The 20,043-nt window shown below is 45.4% G+C and overlaps 1 protein-coding gene across 2 annotated transcripts in view; it reads left to right on the top strand.

The window, feature by feature from the left end:
* Positions 1–20,043, top strand: part of PACS1 (phosphofurin acidic cluster sorting protein 1) — a 1,493,664-nt gene that overhangs the window by 644,417 nt on the left and 829,204 nt on the right. For both annotated transcript variants that reach the window (XM_085625739.1, XM_085625738.1), the window contains one exon: positions 15,277–15,389. In XM_085625739.1, coding sequence (XP_085481865.1) covers positions 15,277–15,389 — 113 coding nt within the window. The remainder of the gene's footprint in view (positions 1–15,276; positions 15,390–20,043) is intronic.

Raw genomic sequence — 20,043 nt, 5'->3', positions numbered from 1 at the left:
GTAAGGTTTCAGACCTCTATACAGGTACTGACCTCTTATGAATAAGTAAATCCTATACCAGCTGGACCCTAATAGATCTGCAGGACGTAGGTCTTACTAATCGACATATCTGTATTCCTATTTAGAGAATTTTAAAACAAAGAGGAAATAATTAATCGCCTAAAAGTGAATAGAATTCGTCCACATCATCCATATGGAAAAGGATATTTAACCTTAAAAAAAAAGGTAATAATCTTTTACTGAATAGGATAATCTCAAGAACATAAATAATAAGACCCAAAAAACTCTTTCTTACTACCCCAGCTTTTCTCCTTTATGTTCCTTAATAGAAATTCAGAAACTGTTGAAGATTAACTCAAATCTAAGGGAAGCAGAACTACTTTATCCGGAGCCAACACCATAAGGTAGAATCTGAGCAAAAATTAGGACTTAAACACGATAGGGACTAATACTGGTGACGGCTTATGGAGTCATAAGGGACAAAAAAAAGAAGATCTGGTCTCTTAAATTTTGGCTCCTTCTATATACTCACTGTACATATTATATTAATTCACACACATGGGTGTTTCTTCTGAGCACAACATTTCTAAACAACAAGGTGCGGTGTCAATGGGATGCACTTGGCCTCTAGTGTATTATCATTTTTTTTTTTTTTTTTTTTAAATGTATAGTTATGTAGAATCATATTCATCAAACAGACAGATTAATATTAGACCACACTATAGTTAATCTCTCCCTTTAAGAAACTGAGACGGAGTCCTGATGAAGGCGAAAGCCGAAAGGCGCGTAGCAAGAACACAAAGCCACCAGTCTCCTTTATATTAGAAAAATATTGAATGTATAAATGAGATAAATGGTGCTGTTACAGGATAAAATGAAATGAATGTCGTACAAAAATTTAAAATACTGGTATAAATAGATCTGTGAGAAAAAATAATGTGAGAGAATTAATATCAAATGCATGCACATTACAACAATTTTGTTTTTATTAGAAAAATTGTTTTGAATAAGACATCTTTTTGTATTAATTGTCTTATCTATATAAAAAAGTGATTATTGTATAGTGTAACAAAATACAGAATAAAAAATTAAATAAAAAATCCATTTGATAAAAGGATTGTTGTGCCTTCAAGACATGTATGTAAGCACTTGATGGTTATTATATGTGTCTGTGATTTGTCATACTTCACCTTGCAAAGGTGACCTTTTCTAAGAAGGGTAAGTAGCACTTAATACACAGTGGTCACTAGGGGGAGACCAAACCATATACTAAAATTGTGGTATGCGAACCACGACTCAAGTCAAGACTATACGCAGAAGACTTATAAGTGCCGGGGACCCAAGGAACCACCAGAGGTTAGTAACCAGGATTCCCACGGAGGCCATGTGCAGAGTGGGAACACAACCGCAAGCTCAATACAAGTCAATGGGTAAGTCTTGGTTGCCACTTTAAAGAAAGACCCTTCCCAGTGGACCTTGAAGAAACCCTGTGGAAGACAGAAGGTTGGAGAGCCACCCCACCCGGGGATACCCTAGGAACCAGGATACCTACACCAGGAAAGCTTGGTGCATAGGTGTGAAGCGGCGTCGGAAACTGCCGTCAAACTCAGTGGAGGACTTCAGGAAGATGCAGCTGCTGGAGAAGGTGAAAGTATCCGGTGGAACCTAAAGGTGAATTCAAGATGTGAAGCACCTGCAAGCAGAGGGGATAGTCTATACTACTCAGGAGTTACCAGAAGGCTTGGAAGACGAATGCCCACCAATGTTGGGTGTTGCAGGAGAGCTGACTGTGACCTTGGAGCTGCAGGTGTGCAGACCAGGCGACACTGTGGAAGACCAGAAGCCGTTCACAAGCTGTCCCACGTCGGATGTCGAGAGATGAGGGGTCGATGTCCGTCGGGAGCACCAACAAGCCTTGGCAACTGCAACCAATGTGGAAAGCGAAAAAGATGCAGTGTCGAGACCAGCAAGGTCCAGTGACTCGCCACAAGCATGGGAGTCAGAGTAGGCCCCAAGCAATCAGGGGAGCCCACTGAAATCAAAAAAGACCCTCGAGAGGACCACAGGCCGGTGGCTCTGGAGTCGCAAGAGGACCTCGAGCAGCCCACCAAAGATGCAGGCCCATGATGCAAGTGATGGTGTGAGGACTAAGATCTTGGTCAGAGGAGATGCTTGACGATAGGGATACTTGGAGCCCCAAGATCTTTGCGGAAGGAAGGCAACAAGCCTTTTCAATGGCAAGTCGACGCGGTGAACAGGGGTTTGGTTCTTGCAGCTCCGACAAGGGATACTGGCCTCAAACTTGGTGAAAGGACAGGGCAGGCTTCGAGGGATATGACAAACCACTACCTGTGTTGCTGATCCTTTTGGAGTACGTGGGAGCCCAGGATCAGCAGACCAGTCAGTTTTGTTGCGGTGCCCGCAGATGCAAGGAAGTCACTTCAAGGGAGATTCCTTCAGGTATCTTGGATGCCCACAGGCCTTGGGAGATTAATGTATGGAGCACAGGCATGGACACTGCAGCAGACGAGCAAGGCGATGAGACCAGGAGCAGCAGGAGCTTCCCAGTTGCAGTCTCGATACCCAGAGCGAAGTCCAGAGTGTCGAAGAAGAAGTGGTGTCTTGATAGGAATCTTGTCCCACGACGAATCTAGATGTCCACGTACAGGTAAGCTCCTAAGTACCTTAAGGAAAAGGTTAGTACGATTCAGGGTTCCCTCCCAGGGGATGGTTCAGATGGTGGGGAGGATACTCCTATGTTCCTTGTCCAGTTTCACGCCAGAGCGGGAGCCAATGGCTCCCTGAGTTGGTTTGAACTGGACTATGCAAGGAGGGCACCAAATGTGTCTTTCAAGCAGACTGAGTGGCGCTGGCAAGTGCTCCGACTCGGCCCCAATAAACTAAACCTTTTCTGGGAGGTGGTCACACCTCCCTGTGACAGAATACCTATTGTTCTGCCTTCCCCTGCACAAGCTTGGCTCAGCAGCAGGAGGGCAGATTTGTGTCTCTGGTCAGCAGCAGCCATGTTGTACTGTCTGGGTCTATAATACTGGTACCAGGAGCACTGAGGGCCACCCAGAGGAGCTTTACAGTGCGTGGAATCATACCCCTCAGCAATGTTTACTGTGTGGGGGAATGATTCCAACATGTTTGTTACCAAACATGACAGGGTTCGTTACAGCCAGTTTAGTGTTAGCCATCACGCAATGACGCATGGCCACTCTATATATATCGTAATAGCTGATGCACTTACAACCCGGGAGAAAGGACTCAGAAGGTTGTCCGGGTGTCCTGCTCATGGAGCGGCACCCTCACATTTAGAACTGAGCACCGTGCCCTCAAGATTGAAAGGTCTGCCTTAGGGGTGAGTTGTAGGTTTTAGGCGCAGTTACCTCAGATATAGGAAAAACTATATCTGTTGTAAGTGGTGCTAGCACCAGGGTACACAGGCTGCAATGGCAGGCCCGTAGTCACAATTTGAGTGGTCTCTCATGGGTGGCATAATACATGCTGCAACCCATGGGAGACGACTGTGTATCTATGTCCTGGGTACCTTAGTACCATATACTAGAGACTTATAATGGTACACCAGTAGCCAATCTGGGATGTACCCAAGTACTCACCATAACCAATTCAAGGGAGAAAGCACATATACTGGGGTCCTGATAAACAGAAACAGTAGCAGGCAAAAAGTGGGGGTAAGCATAAACGCAGATCCTAGTTTCCTACAATCTACATATACTCTAGACATAAACAGCTTATGGATTGCATAGCAGGAGTACGTCCGATTACTACCTTGTATTGTATGCCTGCAAATATACTCTGTTTTAGCACCATGGTGGAGCTATATCTGCTATTTCCTCTTTTGGTGCTTAAAATCACTTTAATCTGCTTTGGTCTACTGATAATCGCAGCCCATATATTCTATACAAGAATAACGTTGGTTCAATAAATATTTTTGAAAACTTCACGTTGTATATTCTCTGTATATTTCTCTGAGAACACAAGTGCACAAGTGTCTGAGTAAAAAAGTTTCTGATCTGTTACTACGATCTTTGAGAGGTCAGGGTTGTCATGTTCAGTGGTTGCCAGAAACCATTTGCTCCCTGCTCAGGTTAGGAGGCTTATAGTGGTACTGTGAGCTAGCTGGTCTCTAGGCCAACATATCCTGCGGGGGTGCTTGGAATCAGTCTAGGTACCTAACCCAAAGTTTGTTGTCCGCAAACGCGCAGGTCCTACAGATTAGTGGGAACAAAACGACATGGGGCTGCCAACGTTGGTTGGGTTCTTATATTACTTTCTACCTCAGTAGTTCAATCGTGCCTTCTCAGACTCCTACTCACCTCCAAACTGGAGACGTCCATGGTGGTAGGGAAATCTGTCTCAGCTGAGTAGGTATACCCTATGAATTGGCTGTAGGTTATTTAAGCTTGTAGGATAAAACCTCCCATGTTGTGCTTACCCTATCGTCATAAATTCATTTACTAATCTTTTTTCTTCACACAATGTCCACAAACGGGGTAAAAGGTGAAGAAGGAGCTTCAAACATAGCTGACATGCAGTTGCTATGAAAATATTAAGCTGTGTTCTCCAGGCTACGGGTGGCGACGTTACCTTCGTGGTTGAGGCCCACAAAGCATTCAGGACAGAGGTATTCTATTCCTGGGTTGAATTCCCAGCTGCAAATGATCGTACACAAATGTTTCACATCTACATTGAGAATAAAACACCAGAAGAATACACTCCATATGAAGACATAGAAATTCCTCTCACTTACCAAGAACATATTAATTGGTTTAAAGGCGCCCTCTCACACACTCCAGAAAACGTGATACTCGGTCCACTCAGCAAAGACGGAGCGACATGACCTGTCTTAGTTGCTCACAGCCTATCCCGACATTGACAATCTGACTGCATCAGAAATTCGTACACTATACGGAGATTAAGTGAAAATATATAGAAATCTCACACAGTTCATAATGCGAAGACTCTCAGTTAACCCTGCACGGGCTGCTCAATCACAATTGGCTATCATGAGTATCCGCTCACAAACACTGAATGCTGTTATGGGAAAGATTCCCACTAGTCGGGAGCAAATTCTGTTCTGGATACCACAAAAAACAAGCCAGCTTGAAGCAGTATTTCCCCATACGGGCCTACAGGAAATAAATTGAATGATAACTATTTCCTTGCCGATGGGGACGGCTCCCCAATGGAAGACTGCGCCACTTGAGGTACCGTCCTCACTGCCATTTTTACCAGAACTCATGGTACCCCTTTACTGGCTGTCTTACCTGATTATTGAAACAGCTTATAAATGAGTATGGGGCAGCACCTTCTCTTAGCTTAGGGATGAAACTGATTGGCAACTTTGCTGCAGTATCCACCATTATGTTGAGTAACATAAAAGGGGAGGCAGCGGCGTTAGCTATATGCCAACGCTTGAGCGATTTCACTCCTGCACAATAGGAGCGGGAATTACCTACGATTATCGAAGAAACCTATGCTACACTAAGCTGGGATAATTTAGGAGGAATTTTATGCAGGACGGACCCTTTTACCGAACTCCAAATCCGGATTCTTCCAGGATGTTTAATCATTAAGTGTCCATCGAACCAGTAATCTCCCGATAAGCTCAAGGAGCCTCTGGCAGCACTAATGATTTTCTGGACAGGATCCTTGATCCATCAATGAAATATCTCGAATCCTGATACTGTCTGGGCGCATCGTGTATGCTGTGTCTTGAACCATATATATAAAAAATCTCTGTGAATATCTGTAGTCTCCCAAGAAATCTTCGATGTGTGTGTCCCACTTGACCTATCTACTCCGCCCTGATGTAGGTGTCGCCCCTGTCAGGGCATTACACCGAAACGCGTGTTGGTGTTCCTTCTTTTCTCGTGTACTTGGATCCAGCTTCCATTTATCATTTGGAGGATACACGAGAATGCTCCACCTTGTTACCAAGTGGCAACTCTACCATCTGGAGTGCTTTGCTATGCTGTAGGAATGCGTGTGTGTTGTGGAATAAATGTGCAGATCATCATGAGTGAGTGCAAGTATGTTTGATGTTTATGATTGTTTTTTGTTGTGGGACATATTTATCTATACATCCATAGATGATTTTGTATGCTCTCTTTATATATTCTTTGAAATATAATAACTTTGTCTGATATTATGAAATAAAAGAAAAATTATTTTGATAAATAAATGGCCTTTTGAAAATTTTGAAGACTTGTGTGGGTCAGCACTTGGTGTTGGTATACTAGGATCCTCTTTTGGACCTCCTATAATTCTTTTGGGCGGGTCATTGTTAGTAGTTGTGGTACTGGAGTGGTGGTGCCAGCTGTCCCTTTGCGTCTAACCATGGTTGACTTGATGCTAGCAGTCTTAACAGTTAACTGGCACTAGACGGTAGTATAGCTCAAATGGATTGTCCGGTGTTAGGGCAGGAAATAGCAATCAAACAAAGCTGGGCAGAGTGCAGCAACAGGGGTACCCCAAACACCAGGCTAGAGGGACAATCAACAACATGCAACCCAACAGATACGTGGTGTATTATAAAGATATAGGGTGGGACTGGCGCCTTCCTACCTTTGTCTTAGACGATGGAGCTACTGGGGAAGGGCCTGAGGTGAGCCGGGTGTTTGGCGTATCTCGGTGGTACTCCTCTGGAGGTGTAAGGCGGGAGATTGGTGACAGGCCAAGGCTTGGACGGGCACAGACGGGCCTGCCCTTGTCCCAGGCGCGGCCCGGGCACGCCCGCGTGGGTCCCGCCTGCGGGAGCCCTGGCCCCAATATAAGCGTCTCCTGACATGTGGACGACGTAGGCGGCGTGGGCGACGTAGGCGACGTAGTTTCCTCCCACCGGTACACCTCCGACGCTTCGTGGCACAGCAAAGTTCAAGCGCTCCCGCGCTACACACACAAATCAAAGTTCAAAGTACTCACTCAGCCGATGTTTGAGGGTTTGGAAAATTATTTGAGAATTACAGGCTCATTGAATTGAAAGTCAGATGGGACTTTAGGAATTAATTTTTGGTTAGTCTGTAAAATAATTCTTTCCTCTCTACACTGAAGAAATGGTTCTTGGATGGTAAACAATTGAATCTCGCTTACTCTACATGTAGAGGTGGGAAAGAGGAGGCGGGCCACCTTCCATGAGAGAAACTTCATATCCGCTTAATGGATTGCCTTGAAAGGAGGTTTCACCAATTGTCTTGTACTGTGCTGAGCTGTCACTCTGGAGGAGGGGGTCTGATTGGCAGAAATTCTCTGAGCAGTCCCTTCAGTAATTGATTAATGAGTCTAACAGATCACAAAGATGGCATGTTGAATGATTTCCTTAATGGTGGCGTAAGCTAAGCCTGATTTGTGCAAGGTGTAATACGTAAAGTAAAATCTCTTCCGGAGAAGATGAGATGGGATGCAACAAAGCTGACCGGTCTGCTGCTCCTGATGTCCAATTGACTTCAAAAGGCTCAGCAACACAGGTGGTGGATCTGCAACTCCCTCGAGGCCTGACCTGTCTTCTCTGCATTTTTTAGGCCAGTATCCCTCTTCAGAACACCTGGGACCACATCCCTGTGCACCACGTCGACTTGCCGTTGGCAAGGTTTGTTTGCTCTGCATTCCAGAGATCTTAGGGCTATAAGAAGCTCCAACATATCTTCCTGCCAAGTACAGCATCTTCACTGCATCCTCTGCACCGTGGGCCTTCCTTCTTTGTGAGCTGCTTGAGGTCCTCTTGCGACTCCTGTGGCTTCGGCCTGAGGGTCTTCTGCTCCAGTGGTCTCCCCTGCCTGTTCGGAGCCTGCTCTGACTCTCCTGCATGTGGTAAGTCCCTTGGACCTTTCCGGTCTCAACGTTCCTCCTTCTTTGCTTTCCAAATCTGTTGCAGATGCCAAGGCTTGTTGGTGCAGCCGCCGGACACAGAACCCCTGGTTCTCGTCGTTTTACGTGGGACAGCTCATGCACGGCTCCTGCTTTTCCTCAGAGGTGTCTGGGCCTCACAGCTGCTGTGACAAGATCACAGTCAACTCTTCTGAACCGTCCGTCATTGGTGGGGAATACTCTTCCGTGCCCTCTGGTCACCCCCGAGGGGTATAGGCACTGTTCCTTCTGCTTACAGGTTCTTCACTTCTAAATCCACCCTTGGATTCCACCGGACTCTTGCACAGTCTTCTCCAGCTGCATCTTTCCCGAGGGCCTCCATTGTGGTCTTTGGCGTTTTCTGACGTAACTTCGCACCTAGTTTCCCTGGTGTAGATATCCTGGGGTATACAAGGGTGTGGTTACTCTCCAACCTTCTGTCTTCCTTCAGGGTCCACTGGGAAGGTTCCTACTTCTTCAAAACTGCAACTGCGTCCTTCCCGTTAACTTTGATTGGACAGGCGGCTGTGTGTACTCTCTGCACACAGCCTCCGTGGGGTTCCTGGGTACTTACCTTGGGTGGTGTCTTGTGTCCCCAGCTCCTCTGAGTACTCTGGTCCAAGTCCCGACTTTGGTTGCAGTTCGCATTCCATTTTTTTAGTTTATGGTTTGGTTTCACCCTAGAGACCACTATATTTTGTGCTTACTTACCAATTGCAGTTGAAGTATTGTTGCATATTTGTGTTGATATCTCCGGGTAGGAGATATACCAATGTGTTAGTGATTGTTGTGTAATAAATAGACATATTTTTATATATATACTGTTTGGTTCTTTTTAATTTATCCTACTCTACATGATTAAACTGGTAAAACAAGCTGCTTAACACTCTTTCAAGATAAGCCTGAATGTGGCTTTCCAAAGCTACCACTTTGAGAGCTTTCAAAAGGTTATCTATCACCATAAGGGTTGCCTGGATTAGTGCAAGGTGCATCACTTAAATATGTATGCACCATATATTTATCAAGCCTCCTACATGGAGTAAGAAAATAAGTTACTTACCTGTAACTGTAGTTCTCCATTATTGGAATCTTTCATAGATTCACATGCGACCCACCCACCTGCAGAGAAGCTGATCTTTATTTCTCAGTGTAATACTAGGTGTGCACACTAGTGCTCTGAAAATCTGAGGGACTGCAGCTTCTCTCAGAAAGGTTCTAAGGGGTAGTATGATCTGATTGGTTGGTCTGGGATATGCTACTAAACAAAAAGGCTTAAGGCCTCTATGTTCTATGTCTATTGTGACATTGCTTTTCTAAGGTACCGAAGACTCCCATCTTGAGGACCGGGAATGATTCAAGCATGTGAATCTATGAAAGATACCAATACTGGAGAACTGCAGTTACAGGTAAGTAACTTTGTTTCTTTCTGTGCACCCTCTTAGCACGATATTCTACCCAGACAAACTGGTACTGAGAACATGTGCCTCCTTTCTTCTGAAAGTGGTGACACTTTTCATGTAGGCCAAAATATCACCTTACTCATCTTCTTTGCTTTGCCTTGCCTTTCCAAGGAAGAGAATCCAAAAAGAGCGTTGCCATTCTATATTGATTGTACAAAAGAGTTTCGGGTGGACGATCAACTCATTGTTGAGGCAAAGAAAGGAAAGGCTGTGCAGAAAAGGACCACATCATGATGGATATGGCTCTGCATAAAAATCTGATACGCATTGTGTAGGAAGCTGGCCTTGTAAAAACGATCCCAAAGTAATGTATAGTGCGCACAGAGCACAGTGGATCCCCAGAGACTTTACTGAGGTGAAAGTAGATAATACCTTACTCTCTTTTGTGGGAGTGTGATTGAGCAGTCAGGCTTATAAGAGGGCTGTTAAGCATTTGTTGTACACACTCAGGCAAGACATGATTACACACACTCAAAGACTGATTCCAAGACCCATTGTTTTGCATACAATAAATATACTTTTATTTCTAGAAACAAGAGAACTCAGTTGCAGATAAGTACCAATATTAAAATAGCAATACTTTTCAGGTACAGTAACTTGTGTTTGCAAAAGCAGTAAAAATGCTTTACTGTTAAATTGAAAATACTTTGTGATGTCAAATCAACAGTGCTAGAACTTAGCAATTGTAACAAACATTTTGTGCAATAGGAAGAAATGCAATGGAATCCTATGCATGGAAAACAGTTCTGCTAATGTACATGTAAGTACTCGACTTACACATCCAGTCTTCGGTGGTTTAAACCAACACTGGGCAAGGGTCAGATCAAGGTAGGTACTGCGCCACCAGCGGCACTGGGGTGGCCGGGTGCAGAGGTCACTGGGCGCAATGTTAGTCACTGGAGACAGGGGTCACCCACAAGAGGTGCGAATTGCAGGTAAGTACCTGTGGTTGCTGGGCACAGACCCCAGGGGTTAAAGCAAATACAGTAGGGGCCAAAATGCAGCACTAGCCATACACCACCGGCGACACAGGGCCGGCCGGGTGCAGGGTGCAAATCAATGTTGGGTGCCCAATGCAAGTAAATGGGGATCTCAGTCACACACATAGGCTGTAGGCTTGGACCAGGAGGCTGGACAAAGGTGACCACCAGCTGGGCAGGTAAGTTGAGATGTCATTGGAGGCCTGGGCACCATAGGCTGGGGTCCCCAAAGTCAGGGGGCTGAGGATGCAGGGGTGCCTTTAGGTGTGTTTTTTTTTTTTTTTTTTTTTTTTACCAGAGCCTGTTGCTGTCATGGGGACCCTTTGTGATGAGGCTGCAGGCGTCGTATAGGAGAGGTCAGCAAACACCGGATTTGAGGTCAGAGTCAGTGGGGAGACTTCACTGGACCAGTGAGCCACTCAGACTTGGGCCGTAGGTGTCGGCTGCAAAGTAGGCAGGCATTGCAGTTCCAGCTGGATCCCGAGTCCTTGGAGTTATCTTCTTGTGGACAGGGCTGCTGTCCTCAGGAGATCTGGTCTTTGTTGAAGGGCAGGCAGTCTTCCTTGGGTTCCTGGAAGTCGTTGGCTGCAGGACAGGCGTCATCTTCTTTTCAGGGTCTTTAAGCGGGAGACAGGCCGGTAGGGCTGGGGCCAAATTAGTAGTCGTCTTCAGGCTTGGCTGCACAGCGTCTTCTTCGTTCTTTTTTAGGTCGAGCCAAGCGCAGTTATCTTTGTATTAGTATGTTATTGTCAAGACATTTGCTGTACTCTGTTGTTGGCCTCTATAGTCGCCTCTTTTTCTGTACCATCTTAAAAATTGACCGCACCTTTTAACATTAGCATTTTTTCATCACCGTGGTGCGTGCTTCCCTTTACACCTCAGCACAGCTGTGGTGCGTGCTACCTTTGACATCTCTGCATAGTGCACAGCTGTGGTGCGTGTTCCCTTTACCCACATTGCTTTTGGTGCTCGCTCGATCCAGGGGCGTAACGCAGGCCCTTGCTGGGGGCTTAATTTGAGCCGGTGTCTGCCGGTGCGCACATGGGCACTTGATTATTAGCACTTGCTTTTTGTGCGTGCTTGCTGGCACCTGCTGCTAAATAATGCCTCTGCGCAGCTGTGGTGCTTCCTACCTTTCACATCTCTGCACAGTGCACAACTGTGGTGCGTGCTTCCTTTCCCCCTATTGCACAATACACAGCTTAAAAATTGACCTCACCTTTTAACATTTGCGTTTTTTCAGCGTATTGGTGCGCGCTTCCTTTCACATCTCTGCGCAGCTGTGGTGTGTCCTACCTTTGACATCTCTGCACAATGCACAGCTGTGGTGCGTGTTTTCTTTCCCCCCACTGCACAGTAGGGGCGCGTGCTTCCTTTCACAACACTGCACACTGCAGATATGTGGTGTGTCCCTCCTTTCACCCCAGTGCACAGCTGTGGTGCATGCTTCCATTCACCTTTTTGCACATTGCACGTTAACAAAGTCAATAGCTCTGTCTAAACACTTATAACGCCCCAAAGGCGGGACCTATTGGCTATGCCAGTGATTGTTTTCCTAGGTTGCAGGAATCTGAGGATCAAGGTTCAGGGGTGCCCCTAAATACTGAATTTAGGAGTGTTACTAGCTCTTGCAGGTAGTAGTAGTCAATGGCCTACTTACCTTCTGGGTGACTACATCCTTTCTATGTCCCCTACCCGTCGGGAGGAGGCATTCCCTAACCCGATTAGCTAGAATCCTTCCATTCAAGATAGAGGATTTTCTAAGAAGGGAGTCATCTCGGTCCAGGACACCTTAGGGGTAGTCCTGGCTGAGAGGGGACACACACCTTCTGACCACTAATTTTCCCACCGATCTTGCCGCCAAAAGTGGGGCCTGGTCAGGGAGACGGGACTCTCCACTGACTGGAGAGGCCCTGGCTAGCATAACAAAGGGCAGGAAGCCTTTGAGGCTCACCGCCCTGAATGCTGTTCCTGCTTGAGGGTAGGTGGGATGCACCTCCATCCCAAGCAGGCTTTGTTCCTTACCCACAAGAGCACAAGAGCTCCCACCTCAGGGGTTGGAAACATGTCTGCATGTGACAGGCTGGTGCAGACAAGTCAGCTGTACCCTAGAGAGTTGGTAGTTTTTCAGGGGGCATCTCTAAGATGCCCTCTGAGTGCATTTTGCAATAAATCCAACACTGGCACCAGTGTGGTTTTATTGTGCTGAGGAAGTTCGATACCAAACTTCCTAGCATTCAGTTAAGCCATAATGGATCTGTGGAGTTCGTAATGACAAACTCCTAGCCCATGTACTCAGTATGGCTTGTATGGCTTCACTGCACTTACAATGCCTAAGAATGGACTTAGACACTGTATGGTCATATTACTCATGCAGCTATGCCCTCACTTGTGGTATATTGCAAACTGTATTAGGGCTGTGAGGCCTGCTAGAGGGGTGACTTACCAATGCCACAGGCAGCGTCTGTGCGCATGGCACACAGATGTGTGTGATGTCGACTTCTAGGTTTGGTCTGCACCCAAACACACAGTCTAAGATGGCAGTGTATATGTGTTAAATGAGGGGTCTCTGGGGGTGGCACGACACATGCTGCAGCCTTTATAGACCATCTCTGGTTACAAGGCCCTTGGTACCACTCGTACCTTTTAAAAGGGACTTGTATATGGGGCAGAGGTGTGCCAATTGGAGAAACAAACGTAGAGTTTTTGGAAGAACACCGGCACTGGGATCCTGATTAGCAGGGACCCAGAACACATTCAGTCAAAATGCATCAGAAATCGGGCAAAAATCCGGGGTAATCATGCAAAAAGGGGCCCTTTCCGTCACATTGACCAAGAAGCAACCCCGGGAGGGCTTGCGGGCTCATTCCACCAGAGCCAAGGCTGTGACCACTGCGTTAGCTCGTGGACATGGGTCACATTGGAAATGTGGGCTTCTCTGCACATGTTCACCAAGCACCATTTTCTGGATTGACAGTTAGCTCATGATGGGCACTTTCCCCATTCAGTCCCGTAGGACTGTTTGGTCTAATCTGTTTGCACACCCACCTCTTATGAGGTATTGCTTGGGTATGTATTTTAAAATAAGGAATCTGTGGCTAGAAGTCTCTGTCAGATGAACAAGTGACTCACTTTTGATAACACCTTATCTGGTAGCTACACTATCTAGCCATAGATTCCTTACCAACCCTCCCATCCTCCCTGCTCTGCAAACTGATTCACTGTAGAAGGTCACCCTTTTGAGGTGCTTAGTGCTACACACCAGGACATCAGCAACTTTCATGGCTCCGCTCTTCTAGTGTGGAAAGATTGCAAAAAGTAACTGATGTCAGTGTGCTGGGGTTGTGCCCATATAGTACCTCACCCATCACTTCTGGCATGGACGACGCTGAGCCAATCACCACCTACTGGCGGGCAGAGGTATTGCTTGAAATGTTATGGATTCAGTCTGACGCCTGGGGATAATTCTAAGGTACGGAATGTGTGGCTAGATACAGTCAATACCAGGCAAGGCATTACCAAAGGTATTGTTTAGTACTTTATACATTTATGGCTCTTCTGTGTGAACCCATTCACAAGGCTTCATTGCAGCACCTATCTTGAAAGTTGACATTCTTAGTTGCCATTGTGCTTCTAGATTCAGTGAATTATAAGTTCTATCGGCTGTTGAGCCCTAAGTGATATTCCATGCCAACTGGGTAGTGATGAGAATGCACCCTTCTGTTTCTTCCAAATATAGTCTCAGCTTTTCATATCAATCAAACTCTCTCACTTCCTGTATACTTAAGCAATCCAGCTGGGTGCTCCTTAAATTTGTTTGATATTAGGAAAGTTTTATAGTTTTACTAAGACAAGACGAAACACATAAAATCTAAGCAGGTATTCCTCAACTACATCTAAATAATGAAAGGTCTGGCTGCATCAATATCCATGTTGCTTGTGTCTTGTATACCTTTGTTACTAATTGGCGAGGTAAATAAACCTCTTCCTGTAAAATCTGAAGCACATACCACCAGGTACCAAGCAGGGGCTACTTCATGGCTACAAAATATTTGACTGGCTGAAATTTAAGGGCAGCCATATGGAAATTGATACACTTTTATGAAACGCTATTAGCTTCTCCCTGACCCTACATTGGGTCAGTCTACCCTCAAGGATCTATTTGCTTAAGTCCATTATGGAAATATCTTCATAGTTGCTGACATTAATCCTTTGGGACCCACAGTCAAAGTTAAAGGATCTGCTTGCTACTCTGTTCTAACATTTATGACCATCAGTGAAGATCTGAGATACAGAAGAAAGGTTTACTTTCTTGTAGTTCTGGTTCTTCATGGTGGTGATCTTAATTGAAGTTATAAATGCACCTCCCATCTCCATGGACTTTTATCAGCCCTGGGGATAAATACCAACAATGTTGGGTTCTTGAGTTGAACGCTACTTATCCTGCAAAAAGAACTGGCTCTGAGGGAAAACTGCCGCAATTGTGCTTCCTTGGATGGGAACCTCTTAGCCTCTTAAAGAATCAGGCAATTTTTATTTGCCCTGTGCTAATGGAATGCCTATCAGATCTCGTTTTACCCTCATTCAACACCCCTTTTAGCAGCAGTCTAGGATTGATATGCCTCAATGCAATTTTGTAATGATGGTCTTAGTAAGGAAGTGAATATTCGGGATATTTTTCGGCCTTGTAAGGCTCTTTGGAGGATGCTTTTTTTTAAATTCAACATATTCATTTTTTACACCCTCTTTCAAAAGAATTTGTGAAAATGTGTATGAGGGTCCCCACACAGTGTGGGATTATTTTGATGTGTATGACTTTAATTAAAATTTCTAAAATGCAGATCCAGAACTACAAATAAGTAACCATTTCTTCTCTGAGACAATAAATTGCAAAGAATGCTAGTTTGTATGTGAGCCGAGGACTATCTGAAATGTTCTGTTTTCCTCCTTCTTTGTTTCCTCAGGATATGAGTGAGCAGGAAAGCTTGGGAGATTTGAACTCTTTAGCTGTCCCTGAGAAAATGAAGACCCCGATGAAGACACCCAAGGCTGAACTCCAAAACATCTCATCTCCCAGGTCTGTGTCTGATCTCATGTTATTGTTAGTATAATTTGTAAAGCGCCTGAATCAGTCCCGAAGGGGTATCTCCGTGCTACTATGGATTCACAGACAGGTAGTGTTAGTTGCTGTAAAGTACCTACATGCCTCACCCCACACACTAAAACTGCTATCCCTGCACACTTCTTTACTGGGTGGCATTTTCATAGTGAAGAGTCTATAGAGTCTGGGTCACCGGTTCAAATATGACCCAGATCAATAAATATTCATTCTTCAATGATGGGCTGTTTTGTGCTGGTCTTAGTCTCGTTGTGAGTGAAATGGTCATATTGGCAACCATTTTTGGCTTGCTCAAAATAGCCAGTGATGTAAGATGCATAGGGCCACTAGGATTTAGAATTTTACTTCTTTAGCATTTATTTGTTCATAGATTAATTTAGTTGTTTTTGCTTTTTTCCTCTGGGTCAGGGGAAACATTTCCTCATGATCTCAGCCCCTCCTACATAGAGAAAAAAAAGCCTCTCAAGGCCTGCATGACCTGCAGCCAAAGGAAAATGAGAAGTTGTGAGACCCATCTTCATTGAGAAAACTTCCTTTATCCAAAATATAGGATTAGGTACTGTAACACTTGCAAGACTTTCATTTCTGTATTACAGGGAAGGGAGGCTTCTCTATCACGTCTCGATTCTCAGAACCATAAGTAAGTTTCCTGCTTTCCTGGGAATGCTCTCTCATTAGGAAATGATTCAAGGAAAGGTGCACATCCAAACACTTCTGCAAAGAAGGCTCAAAAGTGTAAGAATCGGGATATCCTAGAGCTAGAATTTTGTCACAGTTCTTAACTTGCTTAGAATACTCAGTTGAATCACCTTCCTTAGCACCAGACTGGATCTGGAATAATTGATGTTGTAGCATTCCGCATTGACAGCTCTGGATAGAGCAGGACAAAATGAGCAGTGTCTCATAGCTCCACTCGAAGTGAACTGAGAAACATATTTTATATTGTCTTAAGTGCTATTGATTTCACTCTTATTTTTTGCACCTTCAATGAATGCAAATTCTGAGTTGTTAGTATTTTTCTCAAATGTATTAGATAATTTGTCCTCCCAAATAGTCAGGCATGCAGCCCTGTAAAACATGTAGGAGACTTATGTTGATTTCTGAACCCTACCTATCCTGCCTGTAGTGTCTTTTCAGAAAGCCTGACAAGCGTTGTGTGGCCCATGCCAAAAAAAACTCACCTGATTGCTTTAAGGGCAAGGTGATATGAACCAGTCTTAGTTTTTACTTTAAAATAACCCAATTACAGCCCCATTTGAGATCGAAGACAAAGTCACACACTTGGTCCAGGTACAAGTTGTGGGCATCTTTGTAGCTGCTTCATGAGAAACAGCACTGTTCATATTACAGAGCTGATGCCAACCACGCAGTCAGTTGCGATTTTAATTTCCCATCTGCTGGAGCTTTTGCACAATAAATCAAGATATTTCAGGAAGCCACGACAAACATATTTGCTTCCCATCTCAAAGTAACACCTTTGTCAATTCCAAGGCTTTGCGCACAACAAAGTATGTTTACTCCAGTATTGGAACTTTCATAGATTCACATGTTTGAATCATTCCCCGTCATCGAGATGGGAGCCCCCGGTATATAAAAATAGCAATGCAAAGATATTCCAAACTAAAAACCAGACCTAGGCACATTAGTTTTGTAACATATCCACCTCTTTTTGTAAAAGAGACCAAATAAAATCAACAACCAATCAGATCAGCCTCACTCTCTAGAACCCTCCTGAGAGAACCTCTGGCCTTCAAATGTTCTACCCCACTTTGTGCTAGGGAGTCTCCACTGAGCTCTGCTCAGTTATTCATTATTTTAATACTCTTGAGAGAATTTTTCAACTTTATATTTTCCAGACTACTCTACAATCTTGGTCTGCTCTCTTTTCATCATGGCAGACAAGAAGAAAAAAGGCCTTTTTCGAGCTTGTGCCACCTGCTCTAAAAAGAGGCTTTTTGTGGATGACCCTCATAAGGATTGTATATACTGCTTGTATACTGACCACAAAGCCAAGGATTGCAAGGTATGTCGTACCTTTTCAACTAAAACCTTGAGGGATCATGAGGAACGTCTCCTTACCTGGCTCTAGAAGTTAAAATCCAAGAGAGAACCGGTCTCTAGTGACAACAGTGATAAGGCCTCATCTGCTTCGTCTTCTAGGAGATCAGTAAAAAGGGGAAGATCTGACCCTACTTCAGAGGCCTGCCCTCAAAAAGCCTCTAAAAAGACCTCCCATGGGTCTGACAGGCTCAGTCCAACTAAATCTCCTCACCGAGGTGACAAGGAGAGGAAAGGACTTAAAACAGGAGAAAGTGGAGCGAGGAAGCCTAGCTCTGTTCCTCCTGTATGCCATCCTCTTTGATTTCTGACTTGCCATATATGCTGTTGGACTACAAGAGAAGATTTCCAACTCCATCTTAGATTCCGGAACAGGGGTAAGTTCCTACAAGGCCACCCTCCGTGCCGTCCACCCCTCGGGTGCTGCCACCAACGCAGCAAATAGTAGAAGGTTCTCCACCAACTCCAACTTGTCAGAAAGTGGCTCTGTATATACTGTTCCCAAATAGGTACAGTGTGTACAGAGTCTACAGTCCCCAGAGGTTTGGCAGAGGTTAAAGTTTGACATAACCTTACTCTCTAAAGTGGTAGCTTGGTCGAGCAGTAAGGCAGTATCAGAGGACAGTGTAAAGCATTTGATGTACACACTCAATCAGCAAATGGTCTCACACGCTCAAGATCTGAACTCTAGGCCAATGGTTTATATAAAAAATATATGGTTTTTATTTTAGAACCAACAATAGGTATCAAAATATACTTTGTCAGAATGAGAGGCTTTAGTTAAATACTTTTGCAATATGCAATTGACTTTTGTGGGTAATAGTTACAAGTTGTTGCAATAGGCAACACAATTTCAAACACAATAATACATTGAGCTCAATGTGAGTTTTAAGTTATTTGCAATAGATTACTTTCAGGATTACTGTTCTAATTCCAGGACTGGATCCTAGATTCAGTCCTGGGACAGGTCTTGGAAACAAGTGAGTAAATTCGTTTTAGTTACTGTTGTGATTTTTAGGCAATATTTTGCTATTTTAAAAGTGGACACTTAGAAGAAATTTCATAGAAAACAGTCAATGGTTCCCTACGGGAGAAAATTCAAGTTACAGGTAAAGTATGTTCTTGTTACTTTTGTAATCCAGGGCTGGGCTCCTAGGCTCAGTACTGGGACCTCTATCTAAAACAGGTAAGTAATTACGTTTTCACAGTTGGTATGATTTTTTAAGAATATTTGTAATTTGCAAAAATCGACACTGGGAAGAAATTTCAGAAGAAACCAGTCAATGTTACCCTATGGAAGAAAAATGGGTTATCGGCTTTTGGGTAAGTTCTCGACTGCTAGAGTTAAGGTTCTGGGCACAGACTCAGGGGTCTCCCAGGGTCAGGTTGGTACAGTTGTTACACCCGTAGCGGCACTGGGGCGGCCGGGTGCAGAGTGAGTTCGGCCCAATGTTATCCTGTGGGATGCAGGGGGGCCTTGGTTGGTGGCTGCTGACTAGCAGGCCACGCGGCTGTGGGAGCTGGGCTCGTGGTCACTTGCTCAGGGCAAATGGGGAAGTAGGTAGGAGTAGAAGTTATACTGCCAGGGCCACTCGGGCGGCTGGGTGCAGGGTGCTTTTGAGCCTTCGGGCGCTCAATGGATTTCAGTGGGAAAGCTCCAGGATGAACAAAGGCTGCAAGCTCGGGGACGAAGATGCTTCAAGTGCCACCACCACTTCGAGAGGTAAGTTGGGTAGTTGGAGGATAGGTAGGTACCCAGGAGTCGGGCACAGGGGGCCGCAGGGCACCGGGTGCAGGGGTGCTGTTTGGTGTCGGGAAATCTTACCCTCTGTTGATCGCCGTTGGGGGGGGTCCCTGGTTCTGAGGCTGCAGGCGTCGTCAGGAGCGTCGAGGTGAGTCCTTGGGTGCCGGATTCAGGTCACAGTCACCGGGGGGATGTCCTCGGGGTCTTTGTCCACTCCGGCACATGCCAGGCTTGGCAGGTGCAGAGTGTGCAGGGTTCGCAGTTCCGGGCTGATGCCAGGGGTTAGAAACTTGTTTTGAGCAGAGCCACTGCTCATGGGAGTCCCAGATGCGCAGAGTCACAAGGTAGCCAGGTCCTCCGGGGTTTGTGAGGTTGCTGGCCACAAGAGGTGCCGGGACTTAACAGGAGCAGGTTTGAGGGTCGACAGGCCGGTAGGGCTGGGGCCAAAGCAGTTGATGTCTTCCTCTTCTTAGCAGCTGCACGGCGGGTCTTCTTTCTTCTTGCTCTTCTTTGCCTTTTCGGAATCTGGAATATGGAGAAGGAAGGTACAGGGTGCCCCTAAATACTAGATTTAGGGGCGTTACAGGTAGGTAAAGGGCAGGGACCAATGGGTCCCTGCCCTGGGGTGGGTACACCCCCTGTCCTGCCACTCTCCTGTGGGAGGGGGGCAGTAGCCTGGTCCTGATTGGGCAGGGCTTCCTAGCTTCAAGATGGCGAGCGCCCGGAGATGTGCTTAACCTCGCCTCCCCCACCTGAGGGGTTGGGGTTGGCAGGCTGGCACATCCCCTGTCCTTATTTGGAGTTTCCGGC

This window comes from Triturus cristatus, chromosome 9, assembly GCF_964204655.1.
Source record: "Triturus cristatus chromosome 9, aTriCri1.1, whole genome shotgun sequence".
NCBI lineage: Eukaryota > Metazoa > Chordata > Amphibia > Caudata > Salamandridae > Triturus > Triturus cristatus.
The sequence above is the reverse complement of the archived record's forward strand: the minus strand, read 5'-3'. Positions and strand labels throughout refer to the sequence as shown.